Source organism: Moschus berezovskii, chromosome 19, assembly GCF_049115385.1.
Source record: "Moschus berezovskii isolate FMDL1 chromosome 19, NW_MosBer_1.0, whole genome shotgun sequence".
Taxonomy (NCBI): domain Eukaryota; kingdom Metazoa; phylum Chordata; class Mammalia; order Artiodactyla; family Moschidae; genus Moschus; species Moschus berezovskii.
In genome coordinates, this window is record NC_142478.1 from 70,614,457 (window position 1) to 70,629,477 (window position 15,021).

A 15,021-nucleotide genomic window follows, 5' to 3' on the forward strand; every position below is an offset into this window, starting at 1 on the left:
CCTGTGGACTATAGAGTCCCTGCAATTCTCCAGGCCAGAATACTGGAGTGCGATCGAACCCAGGCCTCCTGCACCACCGGTGGATTCTTTACCAGCTGAGCCACCAGGGAAGTCCAAGAATACTGGAGTGGGTAGCCTATCCCTTCTCCAGTGTGTCTTCCCAACACAGGAATTGAACCAGGGTCTCCTGCATTGAAGGTGGATTCTTTACCAGCTGAGCTACCAGGGAAGCCCTCCAGGAGTTCAGGTATCAGCCTGAGCATAGAGGGATCTCCACACCTGCAGGTCTCCCTGCTGGAAATCCACCTTGGCCCATTCACAGCTACCAAGCTCCCAACTCCAGTGTCAGTTTATCCTTAAAGAACAAGTTTTAGGTACTAACAAGTGATCGCTGGTGTGGCAGTCACATCCTAAGATGACCCCTCTCCCCGCACTGAGTCATAATCTTGTGTAATCACCTCCCCTGAGAACAGGTGGAGCCCGTGACTTGCTTCCAGCCAAGTGACTAAGGCAAAGGTGAGGGGCTGTCATCCCTTGATGAGGTTACGTTACACAACCCCTCCCTCCGTTTGTGGTGATCTGTCATGTAGAAACAGAAAACCCCACACTGAGCGAGAAGAGGTCGCCCCCCTGCGCCGTCCACACCTCTGCAGACTCAGCCTCGTTTACCCTGTCCCCCGCATCTAATCGAGCTACCCCTGTCTGCTGAAGGATCACCATTACCACCATCTTCTACGTATTTCTCAACTGTCTATACGTAAGCAAGCAAATGCATGCACATAGATATTATCCTGCTCCCTCGCCATTATCTTGGAAAGGATTCCCTATCAGTACAAACAGGCTCACTCCCCTCTGGAAACTGCACTGAACTCCACCATACGGGTGAACCGCATTCACATCAGTTCCCCACCTATGGAGAAACATTTGAGACTTCAGATCATTTCCTTATAAAAATCTTACGTTTATGTATTTGGTACTTCACACTAAGGTGACAGATTGTATTTTCTTGGGCTCCAAATTCACTGCAGGCAATGACTGCAGCCGAGAAATTAAAAGACGCTTGCTCATGGGAGGCAAAGCTATGACAAACCTAGACAGCATATTAAAAAGCAAAAACATCACTTTGCCAACAAAACGTCCATCTAGTCAAAGATGTGGTTTTTCCAGTAGTCATGTGTGGGTATGAGAACTGGATCATAAAGAAGGCTGAGTGCCGAAGAATTGATGCTTTCAAACCGTGGTGCTGGAGAAGACTTTTGAGAGTCCCTCGGACTGCAGCGAGATGAAACCGGTCAACTCTACAGGAGATCAACCCTGGTTATTCATTGGAAGGACTGCTGCTGAAGCTGAAGCTCCAATACTCTGACCACCTGATGGCAAGCGCTGACTCACTGGAAGAGACCCTGATGCTGGGAAAGATTGAGAGCAGGAGGAGAAGAGGGTGACAGAGGATGAGATGATTAGACAGCTGCTGCTCCTGCTAAGTCACTTCAGTCGTGTCCAACTCTGTGCGACCCCATAGACGGCAGCCCACCAGGCTCCCCCGTCCCTGGGATTCTCCAGGCAAGAACACTGGAGTGGGCTGCCATTTCCTTCTCCAATGATTAGACAGCATCACTGACTAAATGGACAGGAATCTGAGCAAACTCTAGGACAGAAGAGGACCGAGAAGCCTGGAGCGCTGTGTGCAGTCCACGGGGTTGCAAAGAGTTGGACACGATTCAGCAACTGAACAACACGCTTCAGACTGAGTAGGACCAATTCCGAGAACGAGCTGACTCGCTGGGAAAGACTCTGATGCTGGAGGGACTGGGGGTGGGAGGAGACGGGGACGACGGAGAGTGAGGTGACTGGCTGGCATCACCAACTCTGTGGACGTGAGTCTGAGTGAGCTCCGGGAGTTGGTGACGGACAGGGAGGCCTGGCGTGCTGTGATTCACGGGGTCGCGGAGAGTCGGAGACGACTGAGCGACTGAACTGAACTGAAGGGGACATACACCTGCAATCCTGCTACAGAGGCTGTGCGACTTACAAGCCCACAGGGAAGTATAGCAGTGCGCAATGGTTCGCTCCAGCCACCCAGGTGCGAGCAATTAGTTTCTTCATTGCCCTCAAGCTCATTTGACAAGTATTCACAAGCAGCCACTCGGTGAAAAGCAGACAGGTTCCTGAACACAGAATATGACACAGCAATGAGACAAACAAGAGCTGAAACTCAGAAGAGGGGAAGACTGATGCAAAGAAAGGTGAAATCCCCCGAAGCAGACTCTGCAGGACACAGGCTACGGACTGAGAGGAAGGACCCCAGACTCCACCTTGTATCAGTCACTTCACTGTGCTGGGTCTGCCTCACCCAGAGTGTGAGCCTCTGGAGGGCACGGGGGCAATCTCGGGGAGCTACTGAGGGGGTGCCAGCAGCACCGACTAAGCCCTGCGACAGGGGCTGACTGCTATGACAACACTGTCCTTTCAGAAATGCAAATGCATCCTTAAAGCCTCCTTTGACACTGTGGGCTCTAATTTCCAAGGATCATAAAAGTGCAGAATCAAACGAACAAATAAATTCAAGAGAAAACCCACACTGGATCTGGCACGAAGGAAGGATGGCTAGGTAGTCCAGGTGTTTGCAACAGAAGCTAATCCTGATGCAAACATTAACTGCTGCTGCTGCTGCAGCTAAGTCGCTTCAGTCGTGTCCAACTCTGTGCGACCCCATAGACGGCAGCCCACCAGGCTCCGCGGTCCCTGGGATTCTCCAGGCAAGAACACTGGAGTGGGTTGCCATTTCCTTCTCCAATGTGTGAAAGTGAAGTCGCTCAGTTGTGTCCGACCCTTAGCGACCCCAAGGACTGCAGCCTACCAGGCTCCTCCATCCATGGGATTTTCTAGGCAAGAGTACTGGAGTGGCTTGCCATTGCCTTCTCCGAAACATTAACTAGAGGAGGCCAAAGAGACCAGGTGGAACCTGGAGGGAGAGTGTGGGGCAGCCGTCCGTGCCAGCAGAGAGCACAAGAGAGGCTCTCAGAAGGCAGAGCCTGAGCCCCTCGACTACCCCAGCCTCACCCACCTCTGCCTTCACACATGCCAAACCGTCAAGGGCACCCGCACTTCCCACCACACGGCGTTCCTTCCCCTCTCCCCTTTATAGCAGGAAATATGCATGTTGAGACTTTTCTCTTTTTCAAAAAAATGTCCAAAGGTCTGAGAATCCCTCCGCCATATCATTTGCACTTGTAGTTTCCACGACTTGACAAAACACACAGACAAAACGCTTCTATGATACACAGTTCACAGCAGCGCTATTTACAACTGCTGAGGGTGAAAACAACCCAAATGTCCACGAAGAGAAGAAAGCATAAACAAAACGTGGAATGCACACACTGGACTAGGCTTCACCCATAGAAAGGAGTGACAGGAGATGCGTCCTACGTGGTCGATGCATCTGGAAACATTACACCAAAGTAAAAGAAGCCAGACACACAAGTCCAGACACTTCAATGATCCCATCCATATGAAATATCCACAACAGACAAGGCCATAGGGGCAGAAGCCACTGAGTGGCACAAAGGCTGTGGGGAGGGAGCAGTGTGGGGAGACGGGGACAGAGTGTCCTTCTGGGGAGGTGGGAATGTTCCAGAGCTAGATGGTGGTGATGGTCGTACAACACTGTGAATGCACGTCACAGCACTCCATGTTTAAAAGTGGCTAATATGTATATCATCACAATAAAGAAAAAAAGGTACTGTAAAGTCAGTAAACTTTAAAACAGGCTATTATTTTACTGGGCTTATGGAGAAGGGAATGGCAACCCACTCCAGTATTTCTGTCTGGAGAATTCCATGGACAGAGGAACCAGGTGGGCTATACAGTCCATGGGGTAGCAAAGAGTCGGACATGACTGAGCGAGCAACACTTTCACTTCCTGGTATCTAAGCGGTAAAGAAACCGCCTGCAATGAAAAAGATATGGGTTCAATCCCTGGGTCAGGAAGATCCCCTGGAGAAGGGAATGGCAACCCACTCCAGTATTCTTGCCTGGGAAATCCCATGGACAGAGGAGCCTGGAGGGCTCCAGTAAATGGGGTCACAAAGAGTTGGACACAACTGAGCAACTACACAACAACAATTGTCTCACTAATCTTTAAAGGGTAACTCGGAAAACGGGCGCTATGAATGCTGAAAAAGAAAACTGCACATACTTATGTGAAAAACCGCATATACGTACTTATTCACCCCCCAAACCATGCTCGCACACAGATTCTCAGAACTCCTGCTAAGAATAATGACCGGGACGGCGACCATTCACTCCACTCGGCACTGCTCTAAGTGTTCACGCTAACTCCTGTGAGGTAATCAGCCCCATTCTACACAAGATAAAACAGGCACAGAGAGGTTAGGTAACTAAGGAGCCGGCAGGCAGCAACTGCAGACTCTGAAGCCAACCTAGTTTCTGACTGCATGTTCTCAGTGCCACTGCCCTGGACTCGCAATGCAGACCCTCCTCACCCGGCCCGTCCATCCACCCATACGTCCTTCCAAGAGCCCGCCACCTGCCGCTCCTCTGCACCCCAGGGACTTCCGCCCAGAGCCGCTGGGGTGGACTCTCGCCTGTGAACACTGACTGGGAGCCCACTGTGGCCCAAGGACAGGAACGAAAAACCGCTCCAGTGGTCCCGGAAGAAACAGAGGTGCCCTGCGCTCTGCAGGAGAACAACGTGGAATGCAAACCTCTGCGCTCACAGCTCTTATCAGGGAGGGGGCCCATAGAACAGGACCTAGATAAGCAGAGGGTCACTGCTGGTGGTCCCCACCCCGGTGATTTCTGAGAAGAGGTCCAACCTTTGTTTTTGAAAGCTGACCTTTCAATTTCAATGGCAAAACCAGACATTAGTTTTTTTTGTTTGTTTCATCTTACAACACTGCTCAAGTTCAGGAAATAAGCGCCAAAATTGAAATGGAAAGGGACCCTAACTGAACATGTTGTGCTGACACGACAAACCGAGAGGTGCCACCCTCACTGCAAAGTTTCAGCAGGCACAGAGGGCTGCCGGCTAGTTCAGCAGGTAGAAAGGCCGCAGCTGTGCCCCACACACTGTAAGAACTGAGTTACCATTTACTGGGCTAAAGCAGTAACAAGGGTCTTAACTGGTGTTAGGGGGGTGGGGCTGATGAGGAATAAAGTGTCCTTTGCAGGTGAAAACAATTTTTTTAAAAAAATTAAGTCAAAAGTCTAGACATTTGACTATGGATGTAGTCAAAGATCTACATCCGTAAGACTCAAAAGTGAAAGCTACATAACTGTTAAACTGGGATATTCTACCATCAACTGTTTTCCACAAATGAAAACTTTAGCCCTGAGTTACTGAAAGAGAAGAGTGAAAAAGCTGGCTTAAAACCCAACATTCAAAAAACTAAGATCATGGCATCTGGTCCCACCACTTCATGGCAAATAGATGGGGAAACAATGGAAACAGTGACAGACTTTTATTTTCTTGGGCTCCAAAATCACTGCAGATGGTGACTGTAGCCATGAAATTAAAAAATGTTTGCTCCTTGGAAGAAAAGCTATGACCAACTAGACAGCATATGAAAAAGCAGAGACGTTACTTTGCTGACAAAGGTCTGCCTAGTCAAAGCTGTGGTATTTCTAGCAGTCACATATGGATGTGAGAGTTGGAGAATAAAGAAAGCTGAGCGCTAAAAAATTGATGTTTTTGAACTGTGCTGCTGGAGAAGACTAGTCCCCTGGACTGCAAGGAGGTCAAAGCAGTCGATCCTAAGGGAAATCAACCCTGAATACTGGAGGGACTGATACTGAAGCTCCAATACTTTGGCCACCTGATATGAAGAACTGATTCTTTCGAAAAGACACTGATGCTGGGAAAGATTAAAGGCAGGAAGAGAAGGGGACACAGAGGATGAGATGGTTGGATGGTATCACCGACTAGATGGACATGAGTTCGAGCAAGCTCCAGGAGTTGGTGATGAAGAGGGAAGCCTGGTGTGCTGCAGTCCATGGGGTCGTAGAGTCAGACACGACTGAGAGACTGAACTGATACTGAAAGTCTGTTAAGCTGAAATTCTGCTCTCTTAATCAGACTTGAAACGTATAAGGGACCCATGGTATCTAAAGAAGCTCAAGAGAACTCTTGTGAAATAATGTTTGTTTTTATTTCCCTCAATGAAAGCAAACCCCTATGTATCCCGGGTATACTGAGACTTCTCAAAGGGATCGCCTGTGCAAAGGTGACATCCACACGAGAAACAAACCACCCCACTCCTGCTCTCTCATCTCTCCTGCTGCTCTGACCTCTTTCTGGACCCAGAGCTGAGCTCCAGACTTCTTTCAGAGTAGAAAGGTAGGCCATACAAGAATCGAACAAAAGAACTTTTAGAGGTAAGAGGTAACCGGTGAAAATGTTATCAAGCTGTACGCAGTACTTACTGCTGGTTCAACTTGACTTCGATCTGCAATATCTATGTGGACAATTTCAACCGTTTTCCACGTGTTCGGATCTAGACCATGTACCTATAAATGACAGAGAGAAAGGAAACAAGGCCAGCTTAAGACTTTTCTCGTTAGGCAAATCTAGTACACTTGCATATATAATCTTTATCTTGAGTCTCTCAGAGTACATCAAGAGCCGTAATAAAAAGAACCCAAGCTACTATTTCATTACATCAGCTGTCTGAAGGATGGAGGGAAGAGAATGCTGCCAAATTCACAGAAATTGGTCATCATTATTTTCTGATAACTCTTAGAGATGACTAATACAAAAAATAAACCTCATCTATGTTTAACCCAACTGATACAAGACAAAGTCCTTGTACCTCTAAGTCCTAGACAAACAGAAGGTGACATTGTAATTAGATTTTAAGAAGCTGCACTATAAGCTCTAAAACCTCTTCTGAACTTGATTCACTCTAAAGGTATTCCACTTCAGTAGGATGTCAATTCCTCTAAACCTCATGTCATTCAATCATTTACTTCTGAAATTCCATCAATGAATCCATAAATAACTGTTTAAAAATTGCCAAAGACAGGCCCATTTGAACGCTAAAGATGGCAAATTAAATCATACAGACTAAAGCATACCAAAATACCTCAGACTCTAAATTTTAGTTACTGTAAAAAAAAAAAAATACAAGTAAGTGATCATCTTGAAGTTTAAAAGTTCCTTTGATTGGCACCAGTAACAGAAAAGCAGAGAAAAAAACATACTCTACCATTACCCATAAACTTACTTTCCTGTAACAGCATATCAAAAGGTTGCAATGGTCGTTCTCAAACTGGAATGCCCACCAGAAAACAGACTGCAGGGCCCTGTCCCCAAGAGACTCTGATCCAGTGTATGGAGTGAGGCCTGAGCATTGGCACTTCCAACAAGTTCCCAGATGCCACTGCTTGCTGCTCCAGGGACCAAGCGCCTGAGAACCCCTGGGCCAGGGCATCAACCTATAGCAGACACAGACGCCCTCCCAAGCTACCTGCTAAACCTTACCGAAAGTTAAAGTTAGAAGCTATACCAAGTCGTAACCGACTTTCTGGTAATTCATTTAAGGGATAAAAGTGCACCAATTTGTAAAAGTCAGGAGCTTTCAACATTTTTGTAAGTTATTCAAAGTACCTTCTTTCCTTCCTGCCTTTTGGGCATTTCTCTGAAATCAACCAATAATTCAGGCCAAATGGAATGGCGGTGAAAATTAAAGCAATCAATTTTGCTATGCACAGGAGCTCTGGCAAATACAGAGATTAAAAACAAGAAAATTTTTTTTAATTAACAGCTGAAACTGGCTTAAGGATTATCTGTGTTTTGTTTACCTACCCTCTCCCAATCTCAGATAAAGAGAACTGCTGACAAAAGCAGCGGCCTCACCAAGTCCACTCACACACCACGGCGAGGGAACTGACAGGGAAGCCCCACTGGTTTCTGGCGGCAAGCCTGCCTCACCGCAGCAGTCTGACACACGCCAGCGTGGCCGAGCACTCATCTAAGGCCGCTGGCGTCATGCTGGCATCGACACAATGCTACGGTATCCCCACTTCAGAGGCCTTCTACACTGAAAGCCCGGAGTCAAAAACTTACATTTTCTAACGTTCCCAAGTCTGGTTTGTGCCATGTTTCAATTTTAATGAAGAAATCATCTTTCATATATTCGTTCTGCGGAAAACACAACAGCAAAATGACAGTGACCTTTCGCCGGTTCTTGGGCTTGTGTCTGCAGGAGCGTTCCCCAGGCACAAGCGTCCACGCTCTGACTCTACAAGAAGACTGGTCCTCAGGTGACAAAGAATCATTAGCTGCCGACTTTTACAGACTTGTCAGGCCAACCGACTGCTTGCGGCATGCATTTAAATAACGCACACACCCCTGCTTGACATGCAGTGCATGGGGCTAACACTGAAGAGGCTGTGAGGTGTGCTGAGCGGATGTGGCATTCAAGGCAAGTAGCAGAAGCAAAATAAAGTCAAGAGGGAGATGTCGAGGTAAGGCTGCAAAGAGCCCCTTAATAGTGGAGTACGTGGTGGAGTGTGAGCTGGTGCCCGGAGAATAGAGGGCCATGCAGCGGTGGGCAGTTTTAGGAAAATGAAGCAACAGATAGTTGAAAGCAATTACTACATAAAGCGAAGTTTAAAGATGAAGACTATGTGATACAGAAACAGGTTTACTCACCGTTACAACTGAGGCATACCAGAACAGGGAGGCAACAAAGGAGGAAAAATTTTCAGAATATTAATCGGAGCCAAAATAGTCTGCCACAATATTTAATGTCACAAAGATTAAACTACCTGCCAACACAGAACATTTGGTTTAGATCTGCAAAACACAATCTCTAAACAGAGCGACACTATGGGATATATTAAGACTGTGGAGTTGCAATCTAATCATTTTAAGTAATTTTAAAACAATGGTAAAAGGAATAATGTCACAAGAGCAAAACACCATTTATAAGGCTGACAGAACAAACAACAGGATACGGTTCCACCACGTGGCAATGGAAGCGAAATATTGTTGAAACTACATCAAACGACGCTTGCGTGAGGGTAACCTTTAAGATTTCTGTATTCCTTTTATCTGCTGCCCATGGAGCTTGCTTGGTCAACAAGGATCTCAGGGTGCCTGTCATCTGGGAAGGAACTGTGTCCCTCACCAAGGCTTGGGGGAGGGACCCCTGCAGCTGCTTTTCTGCCACAGCTCACGCAGTGACCCCCACAGAAGACCCCCCATGGTGTCACCCTTCTCTAAGGCGTGGACCCCAGGAGTGCAGGGCAGAGGGGCAAGACGGTTTCTGGGAACCAGACTTACTTGTTCTACAGTAAGGGTATGCGTTCCAGGCTTTCTCGTGAAACACCAAGGAGCCCTCGGGAGCGATCATCCTCACGAACGCAGGGACTTTGCTGGGAGGAGAGAAACACTGGATATATTCTCAACAGCACCACTACTTCTTTGTCGGCTTCCATCAGACTGCTTCAAAGAGTACTCAAGTATAAATAATTAATGTAGAGACGACAAAATGATTGTGTTTAACCACACAGAAGATTGTGTTTTTAAACAGAAGTCATTCTTTCTTATGGCTTTTGACCTACTCCCATAAGACGAGATCTAAGAGTTAACTGAAACTGTTCAACCTGTGTGTGACATGGAAGTTGTCTCTGGCAATCAGACCACACCACACTGTTACAGTAAAGAGTCTCCAGAATAAGGTAATGACTCGGAATAAAAGCCTTTTAATACATTTTACAGAATAAACTTAAAGAAAAATGATAATACGAAGGGTCCGTGTACACAGGAAAATAGGCAAACATACGTAAGTGTCAAATTGTGTCGACCTGGAAAATGAATGTCAACTGCTGCCTCAAGTCTGGTCAGATCATACAGGTTAGCTAACACGTGATGAGCTTGTGCAAATTCATGAGATTATCAGGAACGATCCCAACAGATAAGTGGGCAAAACACAACTACAGACACACCGCTAACAGAACACACAACTGGAAAATTAGTTTTAACAAACATGGAAAATTAGTTTTATCAATCTTCAAAGCAGTGCCAATGAAATGACCATCTTCCTGACTGGCGCCTATGGTACAGAAACTTTTACACATGCAGCCTTTCCACAGATTGGATTCAAATCCCAACATCTCCCTGAAGAAGCTGTGTGACCTGCAGCATACTGTCTCACGGGGCTCTCTGAACTCCCTCCTGTGCTGAATGGAGTCCATATCACCTACTCTGCGAAGTTACTGAGAGGATCCCATTAGACAGGATCTGTAATGTGTTAAGCAGCAGGCACATTGCCACGTGAGCTGACTAAACGGTAACTGTCGTTGCTGTGGTTTAGTCACTCAGTCGTGTCCGAATCTTTGCGACCCTGTGGACTGGAGCCCTCCAGGTTCCTCTGTCCACAGATTCCCAGGCAAGAATACTGGAGTTGGGTTGCAATTTCCTCCTCCAGGGGATCTTCCTGACCCAGGGATGGAACCCATGTCTCCTGTGTCTCCTGCATTGGCAGGCGGATTCTTTATACCACTGAGCTAGCTGGGTGCTTTTTAATTATAAGCTGACACGTAGCTTGGTGCTTTTATATGCCTTTCTTCACTTTAATCCCCCGATAACACTATGAGTTAACCATTAATTCATTATTTCATATAACCAGCATTTAAGTAGCTAAATAACAATGTCAAAATGATATCCTCCAACTTGAAGTCCTATGTATATCCTTTCCATCAGAGCTGCTTTCTGAAAACTTAAGCACAACTTAATTTCTGCAGTTGATCAGAAATATGCCTATGCTGACTTTCAGAAGCTAAGCAAGGACGGTGGAATGGGCCCCACACCAGCTGGAGTGCCGTGTGACTGCAGAGAGCAGGGTAGACAGCCCTCTCCTCGCCTCTGCGGTGTGCGAGAACGGCGCCGCTCAGGAACCCCCAGCTGCCCCACGGTTAGGGTGCGGCACTCTCACTGCCGGGGCCCAGGTCTGATCCCTGGTCAGGGACCTAAGATCCAACAAGCAACATGGCATGGCCAAATAAAAAGAATGCTATGGTTCCAAACTCCTACTATAGTGGCAAATTAAATCTTTAAATCATTGGAAAAGCTGAAGTATTACTATCACATACACAGTATGCCCAAGACTGCAAGGGCATAAACTTAAAAGATATTAATGAAGGAGGGCTAATTCTCTGAGCACCTGCTACTTTTGAAATCTTAGGAAATTCATACAAAGGGGTATAACTTCAGGAAAATGAAGACAGGATACATCAAAGTCATGTCACATTAAAAGTCAAAGAAGATCTAAGCACTCCAAACCATTTCTTGCACTGGTAAAAAAACTGGAACCAAGAATCCTTTAAATGTTGAAGAGGTCTAATCAGGGTATAATGTAATCCATGTGGGGAATTTTTTAAACTACAAGCTACAAGATTACTTGTTATCTGCAGATATGACAAACAGATTATCAATAGTTCACCTGGTCAACTTAGAAAAAGGCAGGAAAAAATAGCTGTGTACTAGAAGTATATTCTTAATTATTCTATTTCTATAGTGCCCAATATTCTAAAAACCTTAATATTCATCAAGTTTCAAATTTTGCTGACACAAAAAAATTGGCAATCAGTTACTGAAGGTCAGCATAAGACCAATCTCTAAAAAATTCTTAGTATTTCTTCATCGTGCTTCCAAATGCCCATTATTTTAATTCTAGAATGCTTTTTCTACCATGTGTATTTCAACTCATGTTTGACTTAGTTTCATGCAAGGATGGGCGCAGTAAAGCACAGAAACAGTAAGGATCCAACAGAAGCAGAAGAGCTTAAAAAGAGGTAGCAAGAAAACACAGAAGAACTATACCAGAAACTTCTTAATGACCAGATAACCACACTGGTGTGGTCAGTCACCTAGAGCCAGACATCCTAGAGTGTGAAGTCAAGAGGGCCTTAGGAAGCATTACTACAAACAAAGCCAGTGGAGGTGATGGAATTCCAGTTGAGCTCTTTCAACTCCTAAAAGATGATGCTGTTAAAGTGCTGCACTCAATATGTCACCAAATTTGGAAAATTTGGCAATGGCCATAGGACTGGAAAAGGTCAGTTTTCATTCCAATCTCAAAGGGCAATGCCAGAGAATGTTCAAACTACTGTAGAAGTGCACTCATTTCAAGTGCTAGCAAGGTAATGCTCAAAGTCTTTCAAGCTAGGTTTCAACAGTATGTGAACCAAGAACTTCCAGATGTTTAAGTTGGAGGAACCAAAGATCAAATTGTCAACATTCGTTGGATCATAGAGAAAGCAAGGGAACTCCAGAAAAACATCTACTTGTGCTTCACTGACTACGTTAAAGCATTTGACTGTGTGGATCACAACAACTGTGGAAAATTCATCAAGAGATGGGAACAGCGGACCACCTGACGTGCCTCCTGAGAAACCTGTATACGGGTGAAGAAGCAACCAAAGAACAAGAGACTGGTCAAACTGGGAAAGGAGTACGTCAAGGCTATGTATTGTCACCTTGCTTATTTAACTTCTATACAGAGTACATTATGTGAAATGCCAGGCTGGATGAATCCCAAGCTGGAATCAAGATTGCTAGGAGAATATCAACAACCTCAGATATGCAGATGACACCACTTTAACGGCAGAAGGTGAAGAGGGAACTGAAGAGCCTCTTGATGAGTGTGAAAGTGGACAGTGAAAATGCTGGCTCGGAAGTCAACATTCAAAAAACTGAGATCATGGCATCTGGTCCTATCACTTCATGGCAAATAGATGGGGGGAAAATGGAAACAGTGGCAGATTTTATTTTCTCGGGTTCCTTGCAGCCATGAAATTAAAGACGCTTGCTCCTTGGAAGGAAAGCGATCACATACCTAGAATGCATATTAAAAAGTAGAGACATCACTTTGCAGACAAAGGTCTGTATAGTCAAAGCTATGGTTTTTCCAGTAGTCATGTGCAGGTGTGAGAGCTGGACTATAAAGAAAGCTGAGCACCAAAGAACTGATGCTTTTCAACTGTGGTTCTGGAGAAGACTCTTGAGAGTCCCTTGGACGGCAGGGAGATCCAACCAGTCCATCCTAAAGGCAATCAGTCCTGAATATTCACTGCAAAGACTGTTGCTGAAGCTGAAGCTCCAATACTTTGGCCAGCTGATGTGGAGAGCTGACTCACTGGAAAAGACCCTGATGGGGGGAAAGACTGAAGGCAGAAGAAGAGGACGCCAGAGGATGAGTTCATGAGACAGCATCACTGACTTGAAAGACATGAGGATGATGCGCAAACTCCCAGAGACAGTGAAGGGCAGGGGAGCCTGGCATGCTGCAGTCCACAGGGAAGCAAAGAGCTGGACACAGTTTGGCAACTGAACATCTGTAACAGAAAAATGAGCAAACCTTTGAACTAGTTGTTGTTTCAAATTTACTGGCTTTTCATGTTTAATATGAGAACATGAACTGACTACATTTAGGGGAAATGCACAAATGGAATAAATAAAATAAAATTTCAATTCTATTTCAAAGGAGAATAATTTTCATCAAGGGCAACTTCAATATATTTCTAACAAGACAAGTCAAAGGCGCCATTTATACACAAGAGAAAATATATACCTCATTCTCCCCCTCAGTGTCACTTAGGAAGTCATTTCAGCAACATGCAGGAAACTCTGTTTTGGAAGCTGAGTCTCAGAAAACGGACAAACAGTAGCCAAATTAACAAAACAGAGCTAGACCTTCAGAAACAAACTAAAAAGAACATGCATCCTCTCGTTACTCCAAACTAGTCACAAAATGTGCTCTCACACTAAACCAGGATTTGTGACAGTGCTTACCTCAAGGTAAACACATCTCAACCACAGAGTTTAAGCGTTAGTCATAGTATCACGTCCAGTTGCACGAACATGCTTTGCCATAGCCTTCCCCCACCCCATCTCTGAATACAGAATATTTAACTCCAAGTTAAAATTCGACTGAAGTGTTTTATCAGCTGTGTTATCAGTATCAGATCTAACCTCGAGGTACTCATGGCTGTGAACCTGTGTATGGTGCAGTGAGATGCCTTGGTCCGAGTGGGAGAAGAGGACAGAAGGCTGACGTGAGTATAACAACACACAATAAACGACCACAGGGTACACGGAGGCTCTCCTGATGCAGGAGCCAACTTTAAAGATCCTGTTCCTGAGATAAATAATACCTTGGCAAATCATTGCAAACTGCGCTTTCCCCAATGGAAAGTTTAGGTCTTCTTGAGTAAGTAAGCTCTCACTTTAAAATCAACTGAAATACACCTTACGTAAATAGAGACCTCGTTCCTTGATCCACTCAAGTGTTTACTGACTGTCCACTGTGCCAGGGACCATGTAAATAACGGTGTACAAACAGGGACAATTCCTACCCAGAGCTCACCTTCTGAAGACGGAAGTGGAGAGCAGACCAGGAGACATCAAAAGGGAAAGAGAAGGAGCGTTCCTAATGTGCCATGAGCTCAAGGAACACGGCAATGGGTGAATGGCACGTGCGGCCAAAATACTCAGAGGAGGCGAGGGAGGCTCAGCCAACTGCAGCAGGGACCTGAGGGCCAGTTGCATCCAGAGACAGTGATCACAGAGCGGGCAGAGGGGCCCGCACGACCAAAGGGCCACTCGGAGGCCTCCAGCAAGGTGAAGGCTGGCCAAGAAAGAACAGAGGGACACAAGCCTAGCATGGTGAGGTGGGCAGGGAGCAGATGGATCACACAGGGCCGGTCTCAAAGGCCTGTATCAGACTTTCTGGTTTATTTTAGATTCCCCAGAGTGTTTACTGGTGACAATAAAGGGAGGGGTTTTTAAGTATTGGTAAAATTCAAGGAATGAGTAAATGTCAAGTGCTAGAAAAGCAAACCTGAGTAGACAAAGTAAATTCAATACTATGAATACTATATGGGTTATACCATGAAGAATGCTAAACTTTCTAAAAAGGCACATTTTTAGATATACTTACGGTGCTAATGAATTAAAAGAAACCATGAATAACACAGTCTCTGGATAATTGACTC

The 15,021-nt window shown here is 45.6% G+C and overlaps 1 protein-coding gene across 2 annotated transcripts in view; it reads right to left on the minus strand.

Annotated features, from left to right (window-relative positions):
* PITPNB (phosphatidylinositol transfer protein beta) overlaps positions 1–15,021 on the minus strand; it is a 63,022-nt gene that overhangs the window by 37,937 nt on the left and 10,064 nt on the right. For both annotated transcript variants that reach the window (XM_055404414.2, XM_055404415.2), the window contains exons 4-7: positions 9,308–9,399; positions 8,675–8,682; positions 8,087–8,161; positions 6,445–6,528 (exon numbers count right to left, since the gene is read on the minus strand). In XM_055404414.2, coding sequence (XP_055260389.1) covers positions 6,445–6,528; positions 8,087–8,161; positions 8,675–8,682; positions 9,308–9,399 — 259 coding nt within the window. The remainder of the gene's footprint in view (positions 1–6,444; positions 6,529–8,086; positions 8,162–8,674; positions 8,683–9,307; positions 9,400–15,021) is intronic.